General features: G+C 38.4%; 1 protein-coding gene across 6 annotated transcripts in view; it reads left to right on the forward strand.

The window, feature by feature from the left end:
- LOC119791463 (protein unc-13 homolog B-like) overlaps positions 1 to 24,184 on the forward strand; it is a 150,807-nt gene that overhangs the window by 87,891 nt on the left and 38,732 nt on the right. For 4 of the 6 annotated variants that reach the window (XM_038297573.1, XM_038297575.1, XM_038297577.1 and 1 more), the window contains 14 exons: positions 1,832 to 1,837; positions 2,396 to 2,470; positions 2,612 to 2,831; positions 8,421 to 8,648; positions 8,733 to 8,874; positions 9,001 to 9,170; positions 10,942 to 11,057; positions 12,553 to 12,716; positions 14,937 to 15,087; positions 15,231 to 15,299; positions 17,299 to 17,388; positions 20,360 to 20,497; positions 20,620 to 20,750; positions 20,832 to 20,917. In XM_038297573.1, the coding sequence (XP_038153501.1) occupies positions 1,832 to 1,837; positions 2,396 to 2,470; positions 2,612 to 2,831; positions 8,421 to 8,648; positions 8,733 to 8,874; positions 9,001 to 9,170; positions 10,942 to 11,057; positions 12,553 to 12,716; positions 14,937 to 15,087; positions 15,231 to 15,299; positions 17,299 to 17,388; positions 20,360 to 20,497; positions 20,620 to 20,750; positions 20,832 to 20,917 (1,786 nt within the window). The remainder of the gene's footprint in view (positions 1 to 1,831; positions 1,838 to 2,395; positions 2,471 to 2,611; positions 2,832 to 8,420; positions 8,649 to 8,732; positions 8,875 to 9,000; positions 9,171 to 10,941; positions 11,058 to 12,552; positions 12,717 to 14,936; positions 15,088 to 15,230; positions 15,300 to 17,298; positions 17,389 to 20,359; positions 20,498 to 20,619; positions 20,751 to 20,831; positions 20,918 to 24,184) is intronic. The other 2 variants (XM_038297578.1, XM_038297574.1) reach the window with 1 other exon arrangement.

The raw sequence follows: 24,184 nt of genomic DNA on the forward strand, positions 1-24,184 counted from the left end.
ACTATACTGCAACATCACTATATATTGTGATACCGTAATTTTCGGACTATAATTTGCGACTTTTTCCCAATTTTTCCACCATTTTTTAACTTTGCGGCTTATATAACAATGCGGCTTATCTATGGACTTTTACAGTTAACAGCCACTAGGGTAATATGGTACCTAAATCTATGGATTTTTCCATCCACCATATTGACGTCACATTTGCTTCACACACAAGTAGCCGCGCGCGGGAATGCGGACGTCCTCCGAAAGACAGACTCCGAGAAAGACAGACATTGCGAGCGCAAGACAGTTTGTGTGACACCCTCATTATGGAAAACAAAACGTTGAAATGCTTATGATGCAGCTTTTAAGGTAAAGGCAGTCAATTTGGCAGTAAACGGAGGAAATAGAACCGAAGCACGTAACCTTGGAATCAACGAGTCAATGGTGAGACGCTGGAGACGCCGGCAGGAAGAATAGTCTCAATTCAATTGTGTTGAAATGTTAATAAATAGGAGCTTCCCCAAACACTTGCCTCTTTCCCGACAATCCTCTCTGTGCACGAACCATTTGGTAATTAAACATAAAAAAAGCCTGCAGCTTATAGTCCGGTGCGGCTTGTATATGTACAAATCATGCAATTTAGCTTCTGCGGCTTATATTCAGGTGCGGCTTATAGTCCGAAAATTACGGTACTTTTAAAATTAAATGTGTAGTTAAAAAAGTAAGTGCAGTATATGTTAATCAGAAGGTATTGATCATTCAGTTATTTTGGTATCCATGTTGTTTGGGGTTTGAGTCAGTCCAAGGCTTCCACCGTGAATGCCTCAATTACAGATATGGCGATGCAGCGCACAGCAAAGGGGGTCCACAGCGCTATCTACCAGAGTAACGTCGGAGACGTAGCCCATTTTCCCTCATTATTTTAGGTAAAATGTTTTTTTAAGATTGATATTAGGAAATGAAAGATCGATATTATATTTGGCAGCCAAAAATCCCAACATATCGCAGAATATGTATATTTTTCCCCCACATCCCTAGTGGAGTTTAGTTTACCAGGATGTGTTTTAAATAAAACTGCTCTAATGAGCATTTCTTTCTTTCTGCAGAGTTCTGACCTCAAGTATCTCTATGTCAGGTCTAAGCACCTAAAACATCATACATACATACAGGGAAAGAAAGAAGGCACAGAGACAATTAATTTAGTTTTACTCGCCAGGAGAGTAGGAAGAGACTGCAGAGTTAACAAATCTCCAACCCTCTCTGCCGGTCTTCAGCTTTCTCCTCGCTATTTATTAAAGTCAGGGGGGTCCCTAGTTACACAAGCTGAGGTTGCGCTAAAGGAATAGGAAACAAGAAATACAACTCAATTTGCAGCCTCAGTGAACAGGTCAATTTGCATTTAAATGTCTTGCGGTCAAATGGTCCAAGAACCTCCTGGTTTTGACCTATACTATAATATGTCACACATTATACATCATAAGAACAAACATTAAGTATCTTATACATAATTATTCCAACACTCTACCATTTAAGAACTGGCGGTGGCAGCATCATGCTGTGGGGTTGCTTTTCTTCCCTTTTTCCAGTCATGCACCACTTTGTGTTGCTCTATCACATAAAAAAAAAACCTGATGTAAGGGATTTAATTTTAGGTTGTAACATATGATTTATAGTATTTTTTATTTTTTGTAATTCTGTATTTTTAAGATGAATTTGGGTTAAAACTGTCAACAACACATGAGGACCTTTGCTGAGTCCGAATGCTAATTTTTCTCTCCCTCCTCTCCTAAACCTGAAAATATTCCCCAAAACTCTCTTGAATGCTTTCTCTCTTCCTGGTCAGGCTATGGTAAGTTCTAGAAACACAGACGCCCCTCCTTTTTCCTGCCCAGGTAAAAAAAGAAAACAAACAAACTAGCAAGTCGAGGGTGAATAAAACCTTTAGCAGCATGGTGATCTGTTAGACTGCACCAGTTTAATCTGAATAAAAACATGCATGCTCCCTGTTGCTCCTGGGTAGCTTCCCTTCCTGCTTGATATCATCAATTCACCGTAGTCAACCAATCAATCCTTCACCCTGTGGTTTATGTTTCTTCCTCACTTGCTGAGCTTTTAGTTAAACTAGTTTAGATGAGAAATCTGGGGTACTAACACAGTTCTGTTTCAAATTGATGATCTAAACTCCTTTTTTTTTAGCTTTTGCTGTTGATCTCTAGCTGCTTAAAACTAACAGCACTCACAAGGCGTTGATAGAAAAGAAAAAACAAGCTGTGCTAACTCTACTGACCAGCCCTTTAACCGCCCTCACTCGATACTGCTCTAGCAATAAAATGAAGGTGTTCTCAGTTTTTGCGTGGCACATCATTTGTTTATTGGATGCAAACTCATGCAAATTTTCCTTGTTCAGTCCCTCGTCCAAGCCAGGAAGGCTGGCATTGCCTCTGCTATGGCTGCACGGTCCTCGTTCAAGGATGAGGAGCTGGTAAGTAGCACTTTTGCTTGTTCTGTTTTCTTTGTTTTTATTTTTAATTCAGGGCAACATGAGGAATTTTAGAAATATAAAGTTCTGTTTTCTTCTTTTAAACCCCTGACATGAAATAAAAAGATTTCCTTCTTTTCCTAGAAAAACCATGTGTACAAGAAGACCCTGCAGGCTCTCATCTACCCCATTTCCTGCACTACACCACATAACTTTGAGGTGTGGACGGCCACCACTCCCACTTACTGCTATGAGTGCGAAGGGCTGCTGTGGGGAATCGCCCGCCAAGGCATGCGCTGCTCCGAGTGTGGGGTCAAGTGCCACGAAAAGTGCCAGGAGCTGCTTAATGCTGATTGCTTACAGCGTGAGTACAGGGAAACTACGTGGGAGGGATGCATTGCACACTTGGTCTCTTTTTACTGGAAAATTTCTTTTCTTTTTTTTTACTAATGTTTAAATCACATTAGGAAACCATTTCAATCTCCTTTCTAGGGCAGAACATACAAGATTGATTATTAGATTATCTCAATCTAGATTAAAAATTGGCAGCAACATCAATTTAGATCAGTTTCAATTCTTTCCATGAAGCTTTTTGTGAAAAACTTACATTACAACCACAAATATATTTTGTTGAAATCTCACGTGAAACACCAACACACATTGATGTACAACTGTGAAATAGAAGGAACATTTTATATGATTGGAAACTTTTTTATAAGTTTGAAAACTAAACAATTTATGCTGACATTATGGTCAGACAGTTTATTTGCACATATATGGAATAAATTCGCAACAATGTCCATTCAAAATAGAGGAATTTAATAAATAAATCAAATTATGCAATGATGTTATAGTTCGGCATTGATTTTGTGTTTAAGAACCAAAGTTTATCTTGAATTCAATTCAATCCCATTCAATTCAGTTTATTTATATAGTGCCAATTCACAACACAACTCATCTCAAGGCACTTGAGAAATTAGGAATAAGTTAAAAAAAACTATTTTACAGCAATTGGAATGTGTTCAAACCAATTCACAATGCAAATCCAAAGAGGTAGAAATAACATCATTCTTTATATTAACATTTAAAGAAATTATTTTCTGAAATCAGAAATAAATAACTATGTAGATATTTGTTTGTTAACCTTCTGCGTTTTTCATGAGTAAATGGCCATTAGTAGGATTACATTAGATTAGATTAGATGAGCTTTATTGATCTCACAGCGGAGAAATTCACTGGTCACATATTGGCATAGTAATTAAAGAAGGTGCAAACAAGGAGGAAAAGGTGCATTAGGAATAAACAATATATATACAGTTTATCAAGGTATATACAGTATATCAAGATAAATAAGGATTAAGGTGCAAGTGTACATGCATGAAAAACAAAATAAAAATAAGAAATAAAAAAATAAAAAAGTAACCGCTGTGGCAAAGAGCTGAGCGTCTGGTTCAGAGTCCTGCACTGGTCTGATTTTTCAAAACTATATATGTCCGTACCAGTAGAGTTCAGAACCAAGACCCGACCCATTACCTGCAGTTATCCCCATTTAAAACCCGGGACTGCATGTACCCGTAAATGAGAAAGTGCGACCCGACCAGTGATCACAAAGTGTACATGAAGCAGTTTTCGCTGCGCTCACGGATTAACAGCTATACATTGGCCAAAGTACGAAGGTTTGCTTCCTTGGTTAAAAAAAAAAAATGCTCTAATCTGGGTGTGCTTTGGTGGCACAGTTAGAGTGCACGACACATCTATGGAGGCCTTAAGGGCAGATTGGACTTCTGCAGCCGCACACATCAAATGTTGCTTGGGTCTGGTCGCGAACCAGTTTTGCTGGTATGCTTCTGCACCGTCGGTCGGGAGTTTCTAGGGATGCACAGCAGTTTCCCACCAAAGCACAAGGTGGAGCCTATTCGAGAACTCGCAATACTTCGAGGGATTGTAATTCCAAACCTCCTCGATTAACCTTTCGTCGTTTTTGTCCATTGTAATTGTTCCTCGGTTTTTAAAAAATGGTGCACTCCGGCACAGAATCGAGAAGGACGACCACACAGACAGCCGGAAAGGCATACCAAGAACCAATCACAGCTGATTTTTGTCTGTGCGTTTCTGCTTGAGGTCTGTGCGGGTTTGCGACCATCCGACGCCTAGTCAGGATTTTTCTGAGGTGCGCGACGACGGTTACAGAACCTCGCATAGCTCTCCCTCTCTCTTTTTTCCCCCATTCCTGTCAGACTTCTGTACAAAAAGAGCCGCAAAACCTAAAAAAAAAAGAAAACAAAATGACTGCTATCTGGATATTCTTCAATCAATTTATTTATTAAGATGTGAGAGTTAATAAATAAAACATAAATAAGTTTCATACATGCTGTAACTCTGTATGATACCTGCCTGCATTTTGTTCATTTATTGTACAAAATTGTACATTTAATACTGGTACCCGCTGGATACCCGACCCAGTTTAGGACTCTGATCTTGTTAGCTAGCATGTAGTTAGCATGCTGTCGCCATTAGCTTTGCTGATTGGCTCTCAGAACAGAGAAACACATGAAATGATCAGAAATCTTTAAAAACCCAAAATAGTTTATAGGGAGAGAGTTTCCGGATATTTTTCCAGACCTGCTGCAAAGGCTGCTCAGGCACGATAAGATATGCAAACCCATGTTCTACCTGCAGTTTTAGAGCAGCTGTAAAAGACAGGTGAGGTTATAGGCTAGGTAGTTGGAGGTAATAACTTTATACATATTATTTTTAAACTAGTTATAATCATAACTGAATATTATTTATTTTGCACTTCAGATAGGTAGCCCATCGAAAGAAGTTAATTAGAAAGAAAGAAAACCTTGGACAGTTGTCTTTCTGTTGACTGATCCGACAGGGGGTGCGTGACCCCTAGGGGGTCCACTGAGGTACTGCATGGGGGTCGCAAACGTTTGGGTTGATTAGACTTCTTTTTTAATATTCAACCCCTGCAGTTTTTTTCTACTAATTGAAATGTCTTTAAATCCACTTTAACATGAATTCAACACACTGTAGTAAACAGATAAATGGAGGCAGAAGATGTCTTTCAGTCATCAATGCACACATTCAGCGACACACAGGAGCTCTTTCAAGCTGGGCACCGTTTCACCTGTCCCACCAACCAGGAATCAGAATCAGAAATACTTTAATAATCCCAGGGAGAAATTACTTTAGTTACATTGCTCCATATGTAATAGAGTGACTATAGGACCAGTTTGATTTAACACATTTTTATACAATATATATAACTATGGGGTCCCCGCTCCATCTCGCCATCAGTTTGGGGGTCGTTAGCCTGGAAAACATTGAAGACCCCTGATCTAAACAGCTGCTTGACCTGATATATAGAAAACAAGGTAGATCTATAATAGTTTAATAACTCAACTCAACCCTATTTATAAAGCCCTTTAAAACAACCATAGCTGCCACAAAGTGCTGCACATATCAGATAAAGTTAAAATAGTATTAAAAAACAGAAGTTTAAGGGGTTAATTCAATTCAATTCAGTTTATTTCTATAGCGCCAATTCACAAGTTTTCTATCTAAGGAAAATCAGTTGATTGCAACGACTCATTGACTCTTCAGCAACCCCTCACTCTAAGCATGCTTGTAGAGACAGTGGAGAGGAAAAACTCCCTTTTAACAGGAAGAAACCTCCAGCAGAACCAGGCTCAGTGTGAGCGGCCATCTGCTGAGGCCGACCGGGGTTCAAGGAGACAGAAGCAGAGATACAGAAAGCAGCTGTAAAAGGCGGCCCCGTCTGTTTAATAACATTGCTAGTTAATTTATTATATTTGTTGTAACGTCCAGATTACATCAAATATAATAAATTAAAGCAAATTAAGATATATATTTAAAAAAAAATGCAAAAAAAGAGAGAATCTGTGTTTAAAACCAAAGAATAACAGACCATAGAAGGAGGAAAAATATTCTTTTTGAGACCAGTTAGGTGTCCCTTTCACAGGCTCTGTGATGGATGTTTTTTTTAATTAATTAATAAATGCCCCATACCTAAGTGTCTGAAAGGTCGGTCGTTAAAGGGGATTGTTGGCCTGGCTGAATAGATGTCAATGTTAATATTCTACTTATTTTTATAAATGTGATTTGGTTAGTTTAGTTTTTGACTTATTTTTTTTTACTTTTTTCATGTTTATCTATCCTACTGATTTACAATCTCTTTATCTATTTTTTCGTTCCACGGAAACAAATAAATCCAATCACACATTAGGCTGTTACAGGAAGTATCATATGAACACAATAAATCACAGACATTATAACCAGATATGATTTATCCCTGAAAACAACATATCACTTTTAATCTATACTGTTCAATAACATTGCTAGTAAGGTTGGGAATTGATAAGATTTTCACAATTACGATTCCCTTATCATTTCTGTGAAATTATTCGACTACTTATCGATTCTCTTTTCGATTCTGTGAAACAATGAACATTTGTGTACCTTCGCCTTGGACAGTCTATTTCTCCCTGCCTCGGCAAAAACAGAAGGCAGTGAACGGGAGCTGCAGCCTCTGAGCCAGCTAGGCTACCCGTCTCGTCACAGTCATCTAAATCTAAAGGAGAATTTTAACTGTTTAATGAAAAAGCATTACTGTACAAATTCAGGAAATAAACTCATCTCCCCCTGATTTAAATAAACGAGCGTCACCTTTCACTCGCTCCCTGAACTGCGGAGCCACTTGGTAGCATGTTTAATAACCGCAAAGAGAGGTAGGAAACTGGTTTATTTCCAGAAATGGCATAATATATACTAGGAACCACATTAAGCACAGCCAGTGATATAAAACTAGCTACTTACCACCAGAATTTCCTTCCATGCTGGTCGTAACTTTAGCTTCTTTCAGGAAACATCAAAAACACGGCATTCGTTAAAATGTATGCCATGTTCTGTGCACAGGTGTTTCTGCATGTTGGATGTTTTCGTCCTGCGGATGTAATTGCCACTTTACAATGATTGCAAAGCGCCTTGTTGCCGTATTTCTCTTCCTTAAAATGAAGCCAAACTTTCAATCGCTTTGACCGCTTTTGTTTTGCTTTTCTAGTCTTACGCCTGGTTACGTCGTAACTTGCATAAAAAAACGTGACACAAGTCATGCTGCCCAGCGATAGGCTCTGGTGCTGCCTGGATCTGTTAAGAGAATCGTTAAACGAGCTGCCAAACGGTGCCATGGAATTGGAAAACACGGAACCGGTTCTGAACAGGAACCGGTTTTTGATTCCCATACCTAAATGCTAACATAGTGCTAGTTAGATAATGTACAAAAAGAAACCATGGATTTTTTGTTATCTTAATGCTATTTTGTGGGCTGCTCAGTGGAGCAGTGGGTGGCACTGCTGCCTTGCAGCACAAAGGTTCCGGGTATGATTCCCGGCCCGTGGACTTTCTATATGGAGTTTGCATGTTCTCCCTGTGCATGCGTGGGTTCTCTCCGGGTACTCAGGCTTCCTCCCACAGTCCAAAAACATGAAAGTTAGGTTCATTGGCTTCTCTAAATCCTCCTGTTTCTCCTGTGTGTCACTGTGTTGCCCTGTGATGGATTGGCGACCTGTCCAGGGTGTACCCCCCCTCGCCTGTAGACAGCTGGAGATAGGCACCAGCATCCCTCGTGACCCCACTTGGTGTAAACGTGACGGAAAATGGATAGATGGATGAATTGAAAAAATATATATTCATAAACTGTTTACAATGTTTAAATCAACTCACCAAGTTGGGCAATCTATGGTAATCAGATGGTTCTCGCTCGGTTTCAGCATGTTTTATAGTGGAAATGTCAAATGAAGCCCCCAGTGGACTTGAAGGAGATAATAATAGCTGGTGGGGATTTTTTTAGCACAGGCAGACTTTAACCTTTTAATGTCTTATATCTCCAACTGTTTCTGCTTTTGCTCCTATCTTTGCTAATGTTTAGGTGCGGCTGAGAAAAGCTCCAAGCATGGAGCAGAAGATCGCACCCAGAATATCATCATGGCCATGAAAGACAGGATGAAGATCCGAGAAAGGAACAAACCGGAGATCTTCGAGCTGATCAGGGAAGTGTTTGATGTCGCTAAAGCCCTTCATGCTCAGCAGATGAAGACCATCAAACAGAGCGTGTTGGACGGGACCTCGAAGTGGTCAGCCAAGATCACCATCACGGGTATCACGCCGGTTAAAATGGTCACCTCACACTCATCTATCTAGTGTTTAGTCTGCCTGCTGAGTCGATTTGTTTCTGTTTTAGTGGTTTGTGCTCAGGGACTTCAGGCGAAAGACAAGACCGGTTCTAGTGATCCATATGTGACAGTTCAGGTGGGCAAGACCAAGAAGAGAACCAAGACCATTTATGGCAACCTCAACCCAGTCTGGGAGGAAAAGTTTCACTTGTAAGCATCAAACATAAAACAAAAAACTGGAGCTTTTGTTTGGGGAATAATTGCCTCAAAACAGTTTTTTTCATAAGATTGTCAATGGTTTTAATTAGCTTTTGCGGGTTATGTTTTTCCATTTAGCGAATGCCACAACTCTTCAGACCGCATCAAAGTTCGCGTTTGGGACGAAGACGATGACATCAAGTCGAGAGTGAAGCAGCGCCTGAAGAGGGAGTCGGATGATTTCTTGGGCCAGAGTATCATCGAAGTTCGAACTCTGAGCGGAGAAATGGACGTCTGGTACAACCTGGGTCAGTATAGCCAGGAATAAGCCAATTTTGGTGCAAGAGAGACCCCTGCTGGATGAAATGACAGATTCTGGTAATCAACCTCAATTATACTGCGCTGCCCTCCTTCTTAATCAGGGATGTCAAAGTCAAATACATTGAGGGCCAAAAAGCCGAGGGCCGGACTGGTTAGATGTATATTAAAACATATTGAAATTAACATAACATATTGAACCAAGACCTAACACATTGTTTTTTAAACCAAATTATTAATATCAATATTGTGAATAAACTTATTCTGCATGCCTTATAAACCGAAGATACATCACTCTGCTGCTCTATGATCCTAACGATCCCTGCTTTCAAATAGTAAAATAAGAAATGAAAAAGAAATCAAATTACCGTAAATTCCGGACTATAGAGCGCACCTGATTACAAGTCGCACGCTCTAATTTTAGAAAGAAAATCAATTTTGTACTTTTATAAGCCGCACCGGATTTTAAGCCGCAGGTTTCCCACGTTGTATCAGATATTTACAAATAAAGATATTACACGTGAGCATTTTTTTAACGTTTGATTTAATCCGTATGATAAAAACAAACAAATACGGTACATATTATGAATGCTTTTTTTTATAAAACTACCTGTAACACATTTAAATATGTATACGTATGTGTCGGTAACACGCAAATAACGCTGCATATACCGGTACTTTTAATTGAACAACGCACAGACCAGGAAACGTCATTAATCACTTTCTTCTTCCTCCTGCGCACTAAAACCCTCAAAGTCCTCTTCCTCGGTGTCTGAATGGAACAGCTTCAGGATGATGTCACTGACTTCAGTCTCATCCTTGTCGCTCTCACTTGAGCACTCGCGGTCCTCTTCATGCCGCAGCAGCCCAGCCTTCCGAAAGCCGCCGTTGATGCTGCATGGTTTCACACGGCGGCATGAAAAAAAACATGTATTAGCCACACTGTATTATAGGCCGCAATGTTCAAACAGCGGGAACAAAGTAGCGGATATAGTCCGGAATTTACGGTAGTTGATTCTCTTACATGGCTCTTATCTGCATTTTTTCCCCCCAAGTCAATTCAACTGAAAAATATACTTTAATAAAATAAAATATGCTAAAATAAAAATTTTTCCAGCATCTGAGATTTCTTGGAATTAAAAGGTCCACTGATTGTCAATCATATCAAACACCTGAAAGCGTGTTGCATTATATTCAGTCATTCACCTGCTGATTGTTATGAACCACAGCTGTCAGCCCACTGATAACAGGACGAACACCGTAGCCACTGCTGCGCTGTTTTAACTCTTTACAGAGGAATATGCTTCTGATGTCATTGATAGCGAACTAGGATCTGTAGTTATAAATACCCAAATCATCTGAAACATTTTGTCCTCTGCTTCCTTCGTTTTTCTTCTTTATTTCTCTCACAACTGGAAATAATCACGTAGCTGGAAGCTGTCCCTGCTGCTGACGTGTGAAAATTACCCTTAATAATGTCCCTGTCAGGGCAAATAGCAGGGCTGAGCTGCCAGGCGGTCCACCTCCACAGAACCTCTGCTTCAAACATCTTTGGCCATCCACATGAGCTCCTGATGCATGTGTTAGCGCTGCCATTGAGCTGTAGAGACCCCCCCACAATAGAGCTGCCACCTTAATAACCTGTAATTACAGTTGTGTTAATAGATTGGTTTAAAGCATGGCCCAGGCACTGGGCTGGATCGGAGTTATGAATTGGGAAGGTGCAATGAAGTGAATGACTGTATTTGTGTCTGATTACAGAGAAGAGGACGGACAAGTCAGCGGTGTCTGGTGCCATTCGGCTGCAAATCAACGTGGAGATCAAAGGAGAGGAGAAAGTGGCTCCGTATCATGTGCAGTACACCTGTTTGCATGAGGTACATCCCAACGCTTCAACATTTAGCTTCATCTCATTAACTTAGAACACCGTTCAAACATTCATTATGCTTAAATCCTGATTTAAAAATAATGCAATTCATGAAACTCATTCTTCACCCCAGTAATTTTTACAAATACAATCTGAAAATTGTTTTTTTTATGTGAGCAAAAATAATAATACAATCAAATCTGAAAATATAGTAGAAACTATAACATTTTGAAAAGGAAATCCAAAAAAAAATGGCATAACTGTAAAAATAGACTTTAACCCTTTGTATATAAACGAATTACTCTCAAAATCTTGTTTTTTGTTAAAAAAAACATTTCAAAAGCTAAAATTTTTTAATGCACTTTTCTTAATTTTTCTTCTTTCTTTCCTTTTTTGAAACATCCTCTTTGTTTTAAATAATATTAAAACTAATTTCTCTCCATAAGTTAGTGTAGCTTCAGTTGTTCTGCGAGATATTTATAAGTTTAGAAGCATCTGACTAGGGTTAAAGTCACTACACCAATAAATAGTAATTATTTACACACCGGTCATTTAGGATCCATGCATTTACTTTAAAATGTAAAAAACAAAATGTGACGGGAAATCGATGTATTAAAACATATCAAACATGCAGATTAACAGTTTAATTTCTTAGGGGAAAAAATTCCATCTGAGGAAATAAACTGAATTTCAGAATTTGCTTATGTCCAAGAAGTGTTTGGTAAAAAAGTTTCTCAAGTAACTGATCTTTTTTTTCTACTAATCCTAATAACATCTGACTGAGAGTTTTTCAAATTATATAGTTTTATGAAATTGTTGGTGTTTAAAACAATAAGGTAAAAAATATATAGTCTACTCAAAGTTCTCAAATAACCTCCAAACCAAATAATATGACTGAAGTTCTCCCAACGCAGAAGAAAAAATAACCCACAGAAATGAGCAGAGAAACACTAAGCAGCCTTCTGCATTAATGCACACTAAGGTTGCAGGTTGAAGGCCTTGGCCTCCTTTTAAGGCTGTAACTTCTGGGTGGGCGGTGCTTCACCAACTGTCCAATAACAGACGGTTGTATCAAGAGTAAGATGTACAAGAATAAAAAGCTTTATTCATCTACACCTCTGGATTTAAGGTTATCAACAGAGGAAACTGTTTTTTGATGTTCTGATGTTTTATGAAGCCGTTTTCTGGATGTTTTTAGAAAAATAGCAGCTGTACAGGATGCCTGTAATACCCAATACAAAATATGATGCGGAAAATATTCAGTTATACTTTAATAACTATAATGTTTCCTTTCTTCCTCTGAAACAATGATTTATTATTTGGTTTTAAGCTTATTACAGTATAACTAATCCAATAATCCTATAATCAGAAAATCCAAAACGTCTCCTCCCCTCTTTAATAAAACAATTTTTAGTGATATGCACATAAAAATCCTTTTTTCTTTTAATTTGTAATCCTCTGATTTTAGGAGGCCTTTTAAAAGGTATTCCTTCTTCTCCCTGCAGAATCTGTTCCACTTTTCCACTGACGTGCTCGGCCAGGGGGCGGTTAGAATCCCAGAGGCTCGTGGAGACGATTCATGGAAGCTCTACTTTGACGATGTGGCGCAGGAAATAGTTGACGAGTTTGCGATGCGCTACGGGATCGAGTCCATCTACCAAGCTATGACGTAAGTCTCAGATGCCTTTCTTTGGTAGAGCTGATTATCCTCCCAACTCCAACTTCCTGTCATTCAGGGCTGGAAAATAACTTTAAAGGAATAGTACACCCAAAACATGATTAGCCTTCATTTTCTACTCACCCCCATGATGAACAACACTCTGGAGTACTTTTTTGATGTCTCAAATGCATCTGGAGATCTGGGAGGCTTCTTGCTGTCTGCTGACATTCAAATAATGGAGGTCTATGGCGCCCGAGGCAGAAAGGTCCATAAAAGTCCACAAAAAACGTGTCAATATTCCTCCATACTGCTCGTCCAATGTATTCCAAGTGTCCTGAGTGGGTAGCGTCCATAGTTCACGACTCTACGGAAACCGCGGCAGACTAAACCAGATGAAAGTGCGCATTCAGCGTCTGCTCTGCCGATAATGCAAGCGTAGAAGAAGAAATGTGCTGTTTACCTGTGCAAAGAAAGAAACAACGAAAGAAAAATGTCTGAGGACTTCAGTGTTGAGGAAGAGCATGAGTTCTTTGCCGAGCTGAATGCGCACTTTCATCTGGTTTGGTCTGCCGCGGTTTCCGTACAGTCGTGAACTCGCAGGCATGCGCTTTTAGGAAATCCTATACACTACTGTTAATGCTCTAAAAACCTGAAAACTCAGAGTTTTCGACTTGATGTTAGATCAATTTAGAGTTGCAGATTTTAATCTGAGTTCGTTAAACGTGCTTTGTGAAACGGACCCCTGCTGGGCCTCAGTATCATCTGAAATCATCTTGAGGATTTTCCTTAACCAAAGTTAATTAATGCCATATAACGTTTATTCTGCTGGAGGTTTCTTCCTGTTCAAAGGGAGTTTTTCCTCTCCACTGTCGCTACAAGCATGCTTGGTGTGAGGAATTGCTGAAGAGTCAATGAGTTGATGCAATCAACTGATTTTCCTTAGATAGAAAACTTTGGATCAATTTGACTGTATGATCTGGTTGAATTTTCTCTGTGCCTTGAGATGACATAAGTTGTGAATTGGCGCTATAGAAATAAACTAAAAATTTAATTGAATTCAACATTAAAAAATATATAATGTCACTATGCACCTTTAATTTTTCCTTTTCAGTTCAGTGAGTGTTTCTAACATTAGTTTAATGTTAATTTCCACTGCTATGCCGATGTTATTCAGCTTTATTTGTCCATAAATCCCACAAAAACAAACCCTTTTTCACTGATTACAAGCATAAAACCTTGAATTACTCTATAATTTCTATTAGAAGTTTTTGTCTTTGAACCAGAAAGAAGCTGATCAGTCAGTCAGGTTAGATTTTCCTCATACAGCCTAAAGTCAGGTGTGGAGAAACATAGAGAATAAGATGGCCGATGATTTTCCAAAGTGTCAGCGTTCAAACTTCCACAGATGTGTGGTGCATCTCTCCAGTGATGTCAGTGTTTTCAGAGCTTCTACTTCCTCCTTGTTCTGAAAAGAAGAGAAGAAAAGTTTTTCATTAGAGCTAATTTTTGCTAACCTGACTCCGCCAGCTGGATTTGCTCCGCATATCCATCTGGAAACCTTCCGTTGAAGTAATTTTGGGAAGGGGCGAAAATACTGGTTAGCTGATTGGCCTATGTTGGTGATATACGGGCCAAATAAACCAATCAGATCAACGAAGCATATGACGTACTAACAGAACGACGACGAAAACACAACCACAAGATCAAACTCTTGCCGAAACCAGTCGGGAGAAGAGCAAAAACATCTTTTCCTCTGAGAAAAGCCTCCAGAGCAGTGTTTTGCTCTTCTTTCAGTGAAGAAATACTCTGTAATTCCGATAAAACTTGCTCGATAGCCACGCTAATGCTAGTTTCATCGGCTGCAGCCGCCATGTTCTTTAGACTGAACTGTCGCGCTTCTCGTTGCGTCACACCTCAACCCGCCTCAAAGCCAACGCTGATTGGACGTTCGTTTTGTAAACGGCTCCAAATTTTCTTCAACGGAGAGTCTCCAGACTGACTAGCGAGCGAAATCTTGAAAGCTCGCGAGATCAGGATGGTCTCACGAGGCTAGATTTTTGCTACTTGGAAACATGAATTATTGGGAGCACTTTTAGCTGCAGCATCTTTACCATGAACTCTTCAGTAGATGAAAGGTGGAAAACAGAGCCTTGGGAATTATACTGTATGTACTGTTACGCTCTTAAACACCAACTGGAACCTTTTGCTGTGATTCTGGTTTTCTTCCAGACATTTTGCCTGCTTGTCTACGAAGTACATGTGTCCTGGGGTTCCTGCGGTAATGAGCAGCCTGCTGGCCAATATCAACGCGTTCTACGCCCACACCACTGCATCCACCAACGTCTCTGCCTCCGACCGTTTCGCTGCGTCCAATTTTGGGGTTTGTACAGCTGTAACTGTAATCTTGTTCTTTAACCCCCCTCCCCACCCCTTTCAAACAGGCCATGCTGCTGTCCTGTACAGTATATTTTTTATAAATAAGATAATCAGTCTAATGACTTTTCTTTTTCCCTCACAATACAGAAAGAGCGCTTTGTTAAGCTGCTAGATCAGCTACACAACTCCTTGCGTATTGATCTCTCCACCTATAGGGTAAGTGTTTTTAAAAGCGCTCTATATTGCTGTTTTTGTCTTTCTTTTTATCGCCCATTGGTTGGTCTACTTGAGGGGTAACCAATTAAAAATCAGCAGGGTCCGAATAAAGAAAATCATCAACCAGTAAAGGTCCGAAGACATTTTAGATTATAGTCTGTTACTTTAAATAGAATTTAACACTGAAATAAAATTAGGTTTTTATGCAATTTATATATAAAATTTTTAAATAAAGAAATTGAAAAAAAAGTCTCTTCGCCTCTCCTCAAAGAATGAAATATTATAATTATAACCAAACTTCCTAAAGGTTATGGTGTCCACCATGTCGGTTTGCTTGTTTACCTCTAGAGAGCAGTAATACCATAGATCGTCACTAGGAGGCGAGGAACAGTGCTAATTGTAAGGAACCGAGTTAACTGATCCAAGCTCGGCACGTCTCGGTTTTCAGATGGTAGTGTAAATGGGGCTTTTGTATCCAGTTAGCTTCAGTTTAAGTCACTAGTTTTAGCTCCACTTATCTCTCCATATAATTTCCAAAGTGTATTTGGGAGATTCTTTCACATCATGGCGGATGAGCAGGTAGGACCATCCTTAAAGTGACATCACATCAGTTTTCTTGTATTGATGAATTTATAGAAACACAATAAAGAAATCATATTTTTGGCATTAGGCTTCCAAAAGGCTTATGTATCCAAAAACTTACAATTCAGTTATAGAGATGATCCCTTCCAGATATCACCACACCCCCCACCCCATCACAGAGGAACAAAGTACCTCCCCTCTTCAGCAGGTGAACAATACCTCCTTAACGACCGACCCTTAACAATCATAGACAGGTTTCAGGTATTACAGGCTAACAATGGAACCAAATGACCCACTCATCGGTTTCCATTGCATGTTTCCAAGCAATACAAGGCTTTGTCTATATAAAGACTCAAACTCACTGCGGATCCAGACATTTGAATTGAGAAAGCTTCCTGGAGAGGTCGCGAAACGTTTTAAAATCTTGGAAACCCAAGTCCAGTGGATTTTTTTATTTTTTATCTTAAGGAATTTTTGGCATTCGTTTTATTTTGATGATCTGGGGGGAAAAAATGGAAGAATGAAAGTTCCCATCCTTGCATCAGAGCGCCACCTGTTCGATCTGTGAAAGGTTTTCCCTGCTTGCGACAAAACTAGCAGCATGTAGTTCAGTTTGGATATGCAATCCACTTCTTAAATCTCTCTTTGCTCTCCTGTAGTTTATTCAGAAGTTCTGCAATCTCCCTTTTTCGTTCTCTCAACATTGTGATAGGCTGAATATTTGGCATGCCTTTCCAAATTACTCTTTTTTTATGTAATGACAACTTGTCATTACAAAGCAAACATGCTGGCAATCCTTATGTATTGGTAATGAAAGCAGTGATTTGATCCCTTCTTCTTTAAATCATCTGCTCTCATCAACTATCTTCCTTTTTTTCCATTTGGGAAAATCGCCAATTTGTCTACAACAGCCACCTGCCTGGCACTGCGCTGCGCTGAAACGTGTGCCAGGATATGACGCATTTTACATTTATATTTTAAATTTAAACAATATAATTTTTTCCATTTTCATGCATACTTCAAAAAGCTCCAGGGAGCCAAAAAGAGTGGCGCTAAAGAATCCTATGACCAACATCGAAGGTTCAAAACAATAAATGAAAATGTTTGATTCATAATGAATTGATTCAGCCTTCCTGTTATCTATTGAAAGTCTTTCTCTCTATAGCTTTTAAAAGCAGACATTCCTTAGCTCCTTAGAGGAAAATGTTTCTTTAAAATGGCATTGATGGTTTGTTCAGCCCCAGAGGGACTATGACTAATAGAGAAATAGTAAAAAAACACTGTTATTTTTTAACCTTTAATGCTAAGTTCTTTTTTTTTTTCTACTAATCTGCCCTGCTGCAATGCTGACTGTCATAAAAACACAGTAGATTAAGCTGCAGGGGAAAATGGACTAAAAGTCAGTTTTTTTCTGCAGAACCATTTTCCTGCCAGCAACAAAGACCGCCTGCAAGATTTGAAATCAACAGTGGACCTTCTGACCAGCATCACATTCTTCAGGATGAAGGTAACCAACGATATTTGTGACATTTTCATGCTTTAGATCAGTGCTCTGCAACTTTTCAAGTCCAATAAGACATTTTAATCTGAGCTCAGCCAAATAAAAAATATTACATGGACTTAGACTCAACTGTATTAATCCCTTTGGGATTACTCCTTCAGGGAAATTCTGGTTCCAGTAGCTGATATAGAGTTCAAAGAATTAAAGCAAGATGCCATTAATGATACGACAGACACTATAAAAAGACTGCATAGAGTACAAAAAAGCATAAAAAAAAAAAAAATGTAATATCTTGGAATATCTTTTCCTTAGATATAAAAATATCTGCACAGTAGAGCTAAGGGAAGAATGCACAGTAGTTGACTTGGATTATTGACTCGTACTGCAGAGATGTACTGACCATATAAATAAGTAAAAAATTACACAGGCTATACAGTAGTTGGCATGTGTTACTGCACAGTGAGAGAGAAAAATATTGCCTGAGAAGCAATAGGTAATGTTTTGCATAAGATGTCCAAGGAGGGAGGTGCTGACCCTTGTCCCTCTTCACCTCCTCCTTCCCCCAAGTGAGGCTGTTGGGCCTGCATTTGGAGAGGAGCAACCTCCCACTGATTAGGCTCCTCTGAGTGGCGAAGACGGTTCAGAGGGTGGATGTCATTGGAAAACACAAGTTATTCTTTTAGTTAAATATGAAGGAAATCTGTTGACATTTTAAACAACGACGAGTTTATTGTTCTTTCTAGTTTTTAACCCTTTCAAACAAACTGTATCATATTAGAGTTTTTGAGACCTCTACATCATCAGTGTGATATTTCTGTTCTTGAAAAACCAAAAACTTGTTAAACCATTTACACATAGAGAGCAAATGAATCCATAAAAACTGTGGTGATGCCTAATTTATCAAAGTCATAAAAAGAGTTAACCCTTTCAAGCGCAAACCCTGACATTAACTAGAAAAACGGTCTAAGAGAGCAGATCTCCACCAAGCGGAACATTTTAGCCCAAACTGTGACCTAACTACACCTGTAGCTGAAACTCACACATGATCTGGATCATTACCACATTTTAGAAATTGTTCCTTAGCATGAGGGGAACATTTGAAAACAATTTCCTTAAAATCCTTTTATAAGTTCATAAATAATGCAAAGTGTGTCTGCAGCCTCTGGTGTTTGTTCTGCTCTCACCTTCATTCACTCTGCTTTCTTGTTTGATCAGCAGACTTCGAGCGAAGCATGGCTCACCTTTCCTCTATTTTTTCCATCAATATAGGACTTCTGGACTTTTTTAGTCCAATGATGAAGCTACTAAATTGGCAGCTGGTTTCTATGGTTTTTTGGGGGTGCTTGTTCCACCAAAAAATGTTAAAAGAATCCTTTAAAAACTCCTGAATCAGGATTGACAGTGATCATCACCAACTTTTAAAGGATTGTTCCTTTGACTGAGGTGCAGCTATGGTACAAAAAACGCACAAACTAGACCAAAAAAAATCACCTCCTTGGCTGAAAAAATGATAGAAAATTTGACAAATGAAAAAAAAACAAAAACAAATTTTTGAATAATTTTAATTTGAACTCATTTTAAAGGACAAAATGTAAGAAAAGAAACCGCAGGGATGTAACCAGTGCGCTTTCACTTACTCCTGTATTGAATATGCAGAAGAGCGCACTAGTCCCCCTAGTGGACTCTTTTGATAATCGCGCCAACACACCCTCTTCCAGACAAAGGACCCAAGTCATTCCTTCCACACCCCAAACCAAACTTAATTAATACAGATGATCAAAAGAATTAGATTCAATATTATCAGGATCAAGTGAGTATTATACCCTGCAACACTCGCTGGAAACATTACTGGTTCCGTCCCAATAGAGGAACCAGTAAAAACGCATGCCTGCCGAAAACTGCATCCTGTCACGGGAACGCCCATCGCCCTAAGCTCTTTATCATTGATGAGAAAATGGATTGAAATATGAATTAAAAAAAAATACTTTTAAACATATTATTAATGTTTTCATGTTTCTTATGCATGGATCCCCTATAATTTAGAGTTTAAATTAGTTAAAGTTGTGGACTTTAAATTGGAAACAAAACTAAAGTTCGTAAATTCAGTTCAGTAGTTGTTAAAAATAGTTTTTTTTTGCGTTTTTAGTTTTCTTCCTATTAAAAATGTTTTCAAAATTGGAAACATTTCTACTGGGACAGAAGCTAATGGTTTATGTTAAAATAAACATTTGGGTAAATTAGGTTGACCAGACATCCTCTTTTTCCCAGACGTGTCCTACTTTTCATGCGTAAAAAAATTGTCCGTGAGCTCTGGGCTGGTCCGGGAACCCCAGCAGACGGGGGCAGGGAGCCAGCGGGGGACGGAGCGACCAAACCCGACCCGGTGATGGTAGCCTAGACAACGGCGGCCGCGTGCTTCCCCCCATCTGCCTGATGGGCAGCATACCGCCACCGGGTCAGGTTCGTTCGCTCAATCCCGGACCAGCCCCCGGAGCTGATGGCTCGGTTCGAATGCTCGATCCAAAGTTTGCTCCTTTTCAAAAACCCAAATCTGGTCACCCTCGGTAAATATTTCACTACCAGGTTTTTCTCGTGTTTATTGTGAAGTTGGTCTTGGCTTGTTTAATCAAGTGGCTTAAAAAGTCTTAAATTGAACTTGCCTCGTGCTGTAGAAACCCTGATTAAAGCTGCTGAACCGATCCTGATATTATTTTTTAATAAAGTAATATTTTAAATGTGCTATTTTGTTTCTGCTGCTATATTTGTCTAAAACACGCCTGACATGTTTGGGCTGCTGGCAGCTCGTCGAAACATGTCGGTTATGTTTCAGACATAGTTTTCTGTTTTCAAAACAAAAAAGATGCATCTGATAATAGAATTTGATTTGCCATTTAGAGGAAAACAGGAAATAAATCACCCAGGATGTGTGAGCGGAGCTTATGTAAAGTTTTGCTGCCTCCATCTGTCTGGCGCTCAGGTCCAGGAGTTGCAGTCTCCACCCAGAGCCAGTCAGGTTGTGAGGGACTGCGTCAAAGCCTGTCTCAACTCCACCTATGACTACATCTTCAATAACTGCCATGAACTGTACAACAGACAGTACCAGCCTGCAGACGCAGTGAGTCCAACATAAATTCACCAGTTTTATTGGGCAATCTTCCTTTTTTATTAACGTATTCCTACTTTATTTACTGCTGTTTTGATTTGTTAAATTTTTGCTGTTTTATTGCTTTAATCCAGAATAAGGAGGAGCTCCCCCTGGAGGAGCAGGGCCCCAGTATCAAGAACCTGGACTTCTGGCCCAAACTCATCATGCTTATCGTCTCCATCATCGAGGAAGACAGGAACTCCTACACGCCTGTGCTTAACCAGTCAGTCATCTGTTTAAACACATTTTTGAAATCTCACCTGAATTCAGAGTAAAACTGGATTATTTTTAATCTGCTCTGCAGGTTTCCGCAGGAGCTGAATGTTGGAAAGGTTTCAGCGGAAGTCATGTGGATGCTGTTCGCTCAGGACATGAAATACGCTTTGGAAGGTCGGCTTAATTCACATTTCTGTCCCTGATTCTTTCTCTTTTATATCCTTCTTCCTCCACAGTTATCTTAAAAAAAAAAAAAAAACATGGAATTATGCAGATTTAATCCCCAAATTCACAACTTCTGAGGGATAGAATAAGATAAAACTAATCCAATTAAAGTGAAATTTATTTAAAATTCAATTATTTCACAATTCTGGCAATAGTTAAGTTTATTCTGACCTTAAAAAGGAAATGAAATGAAATTTGATTTATTTTCATTTGGACTGCAATTCATTTTTAATGCAGATTATGAGAATATTTAGCTTCTCTATTATACAGAATGTTATGGATGCAGGAATGTTATGAATTCAGGAAATGCATGTAAGTATTTAATGATGTGTTATTGTCAGATATTATGGGAAACACTAGATAATCTTTAACCATAGAGTCCTAAAAAAAGCACAAACTTCAACTATCTGCTGTTTTTATATGAGCTGAGATAGCTGTCAATAAAAGAGCATGTGTAGGTGTCCGTGTTAAAAGCCATGACCTTTCAGCTACATACTGGGATTCTGTAACGTTAATAAGTGACAATGTTTAACTGTTTATTACCAAACAGACAGTATCTAAAAAAAAAAAAAAAGTACTTTATTTTTTCACGTTTTTCACTCAGAAAATTAGCTTTATTTGGGAAAAGGTTCGACAAAGTTAGTTTATTTATGTAGCACATTTCAGTAACAAGATAATCCAAAGTTCTGTACATAAGAAAAGTAACCTGCAGTGACATAAAGGTAATAAACTATTTAATGACCACATTAATAATCCGCTGCCATCAGACTGTTGATCTCTAAACTGGACTCTGCATCACGTTATTTTGCACCACTAATGCTGCTGATCTTTTATAATCCTTTTAAATAGAACACAACTCAATATTCTACTGCTTTCTGCACCATATTTATTTTGCACTGCACTAAAATTTTATATATTAATGCCCATTAGCACCATTATTTAAACTGGTTTCGTTTTTCTCCTACTTTGTTACATTCTGGTCACTACTGCACTTAATATTGGTAATGTTTATTTCACTCCAACTGCAATATCATTACACTGTTGCAAACTATATGCAACGAAATTTCGTTTTGTATACGTTCTGTGCATACAAAATGACAATTAAGTCTAATAATTAAATAAATAATGAAACCGCTATAAAAAAAAATATTGACATAGGGATTAATAAAAAAGAGAAAAAAAAGTTGAACATTAGAACTTAATGTTTAGATACGACAGGCAGAAATAAATAGCGGCGAATAAATAACTAGGGTGAAAAAATACAAAGGAAGAATAAAACAGACAAAAATATTATAACATGCACATAAATAAATACTTAAAAATATAAGTAATTAGAAAATAAAGTTGAAGTTTATAAAGGACAAAAAAATAAATAAGGTAAATATTACAAAGGCAAATAAATAAAGAAGCTAATTAAAAGAGTTTTATACATTTATGTCTCACTGTATAATTTAATTTCCACTTACATTTATTTCTTTATTGGTGGCAATTAATTGTATGCTTATTTATTTATTGAGCATTTATTTATTTATGAATTTATTTTTAAATATGGCAGAGTTGGTCCTCCATAACAGTCGGGTTGAACAGTGTCATAATCTGTTAAATAAAACGCTGCTGTCATTTTGCACATCTCTGATGTTGCTGCTATTTTCAAATATCCATTAACGTAAAATGTCCACAGCTGGATAGGGATGCACGATATAATCGGCCCTCTATCGGTATCGGCCTGTATCGGCCTTAAAACTGAATATCGGACATCGGCCACCCCACCGATATTTAACCCGATATTTGATCAGCTTCTGAGTTTCTAAAGTCTAAAAAAAAAAAAAAAAAAATACTACTTCTTCTTCTTCCTCAAAAATTTCTTTTTTACAGACTTAAAAACTTCTAAAGACGAGGGAAAAAATATTGATACATTAAAATATCACAATATCTTCATATGCTGATATATTGCCATTTAAAAACACCATATCAATCTCTTTTACTAATGAAATATTGCTATATGTCATCGTTATGCTACGAAATCCCCCGAAAATTCACCAAATGTTGCCATATTTTTATATGTTGATATATTGACGCGGTATCGATCTATTTTACTAACAAAATCTCACAAGAATTTGCAAAATATCACGAGAGTTTGTAACAGAACGATGAAATTTCACGAGATTTTGAAAGTAAAATAGATCGATACCGCGTTTTTAAAAATCTATTTGATATCAGCATATGAAAATATATTTGAGTATATTATTTTTCAAAGTGTCAGAAATGGATAACAAAACTGCTATTTTCAATGACTACTTATTTTTGTCCAGCTTTAACATCGGTATCGATATCGGTTATCGGCTACATGAGTTTTAAAATATCGGCATATCGGATATCGGCCAAAATCCCAATATCGTGCATCCCTACAGCTGGATATTGGTTATTTATTCTCCGGGTGCACAGTTTATATTGTTAAAACACTTTGCAGTACAGTATTTTATTGTTAATCGTTTAACTCTTCACTGTTATGTTATTCTTATACATTTTTCGAAGGTCCATATTTGTGTCACCATTTTTTCTATAATCTTTTATCTGCTGTAACAGCAGAATTTTCCCCCATTGTGGGAGAATAAAGGAATTTTCTATTCTATTCTATTCTGATAGCAGCTCTACCCTCACATATGTTCTACTTTTCATTTGATTAAACCTTTTTTCAACATCCCACAGTATTAAGTACCGTATTTTTACGACCATAAGGCGCACCGTACTAAAAGGCGCAGTCTCAGTTATGTGTGCCATTTCTGTATTTAACACACACATAAGGTGCACCGGATTATAGGGCGCGGGTTTTATATACCGGTACATATCCTCTACTACGTTTAAATACCTCTACTGCGTATTTAAAATTAGAGCAGGAGCAAAACTGAGTATGATTGTGCTTTATTCATGTATTTATTACAAAGTATTAATCAAACCCATCAAAGTCATCATCCTCTGTTTCTGAATTAAACAGCTGCGCTAAATCAGACATGCAAATTTCCCCTTCTTCGCTGTCAGAGTCACTTTCCGTGCCGGGCGGCTCCTCGGAAATGATGCCGGCTTTTGCGAAAGCTGGAACAACAGAGCCAGCAGACACGTTAGACCAAGCATCTACAATCCATCCGCAAACTGTGGCGTAACTTGCCCGGCGCTGCCTTCCACTTTTCGTGAAACTGTGGTCTCCGTCTGTCATCC

This window comes from Cyprinodon tularosa, unplaced genomic scaffold (assembly GCF_016077235.1).
Source record: "Cyprinodon tularosa strain WSP-4 unplaced genomic scaffold, ASM1607723v1 ctg391, whole genome shotgun sequence".
Lineage (NCBI taxonomy): Eukaryota > Metazoa > Chordata > Actinopteri > Cyprinodontiformes > Cyprinodontidae > Cyprinodon > Cyprinodon tularosa.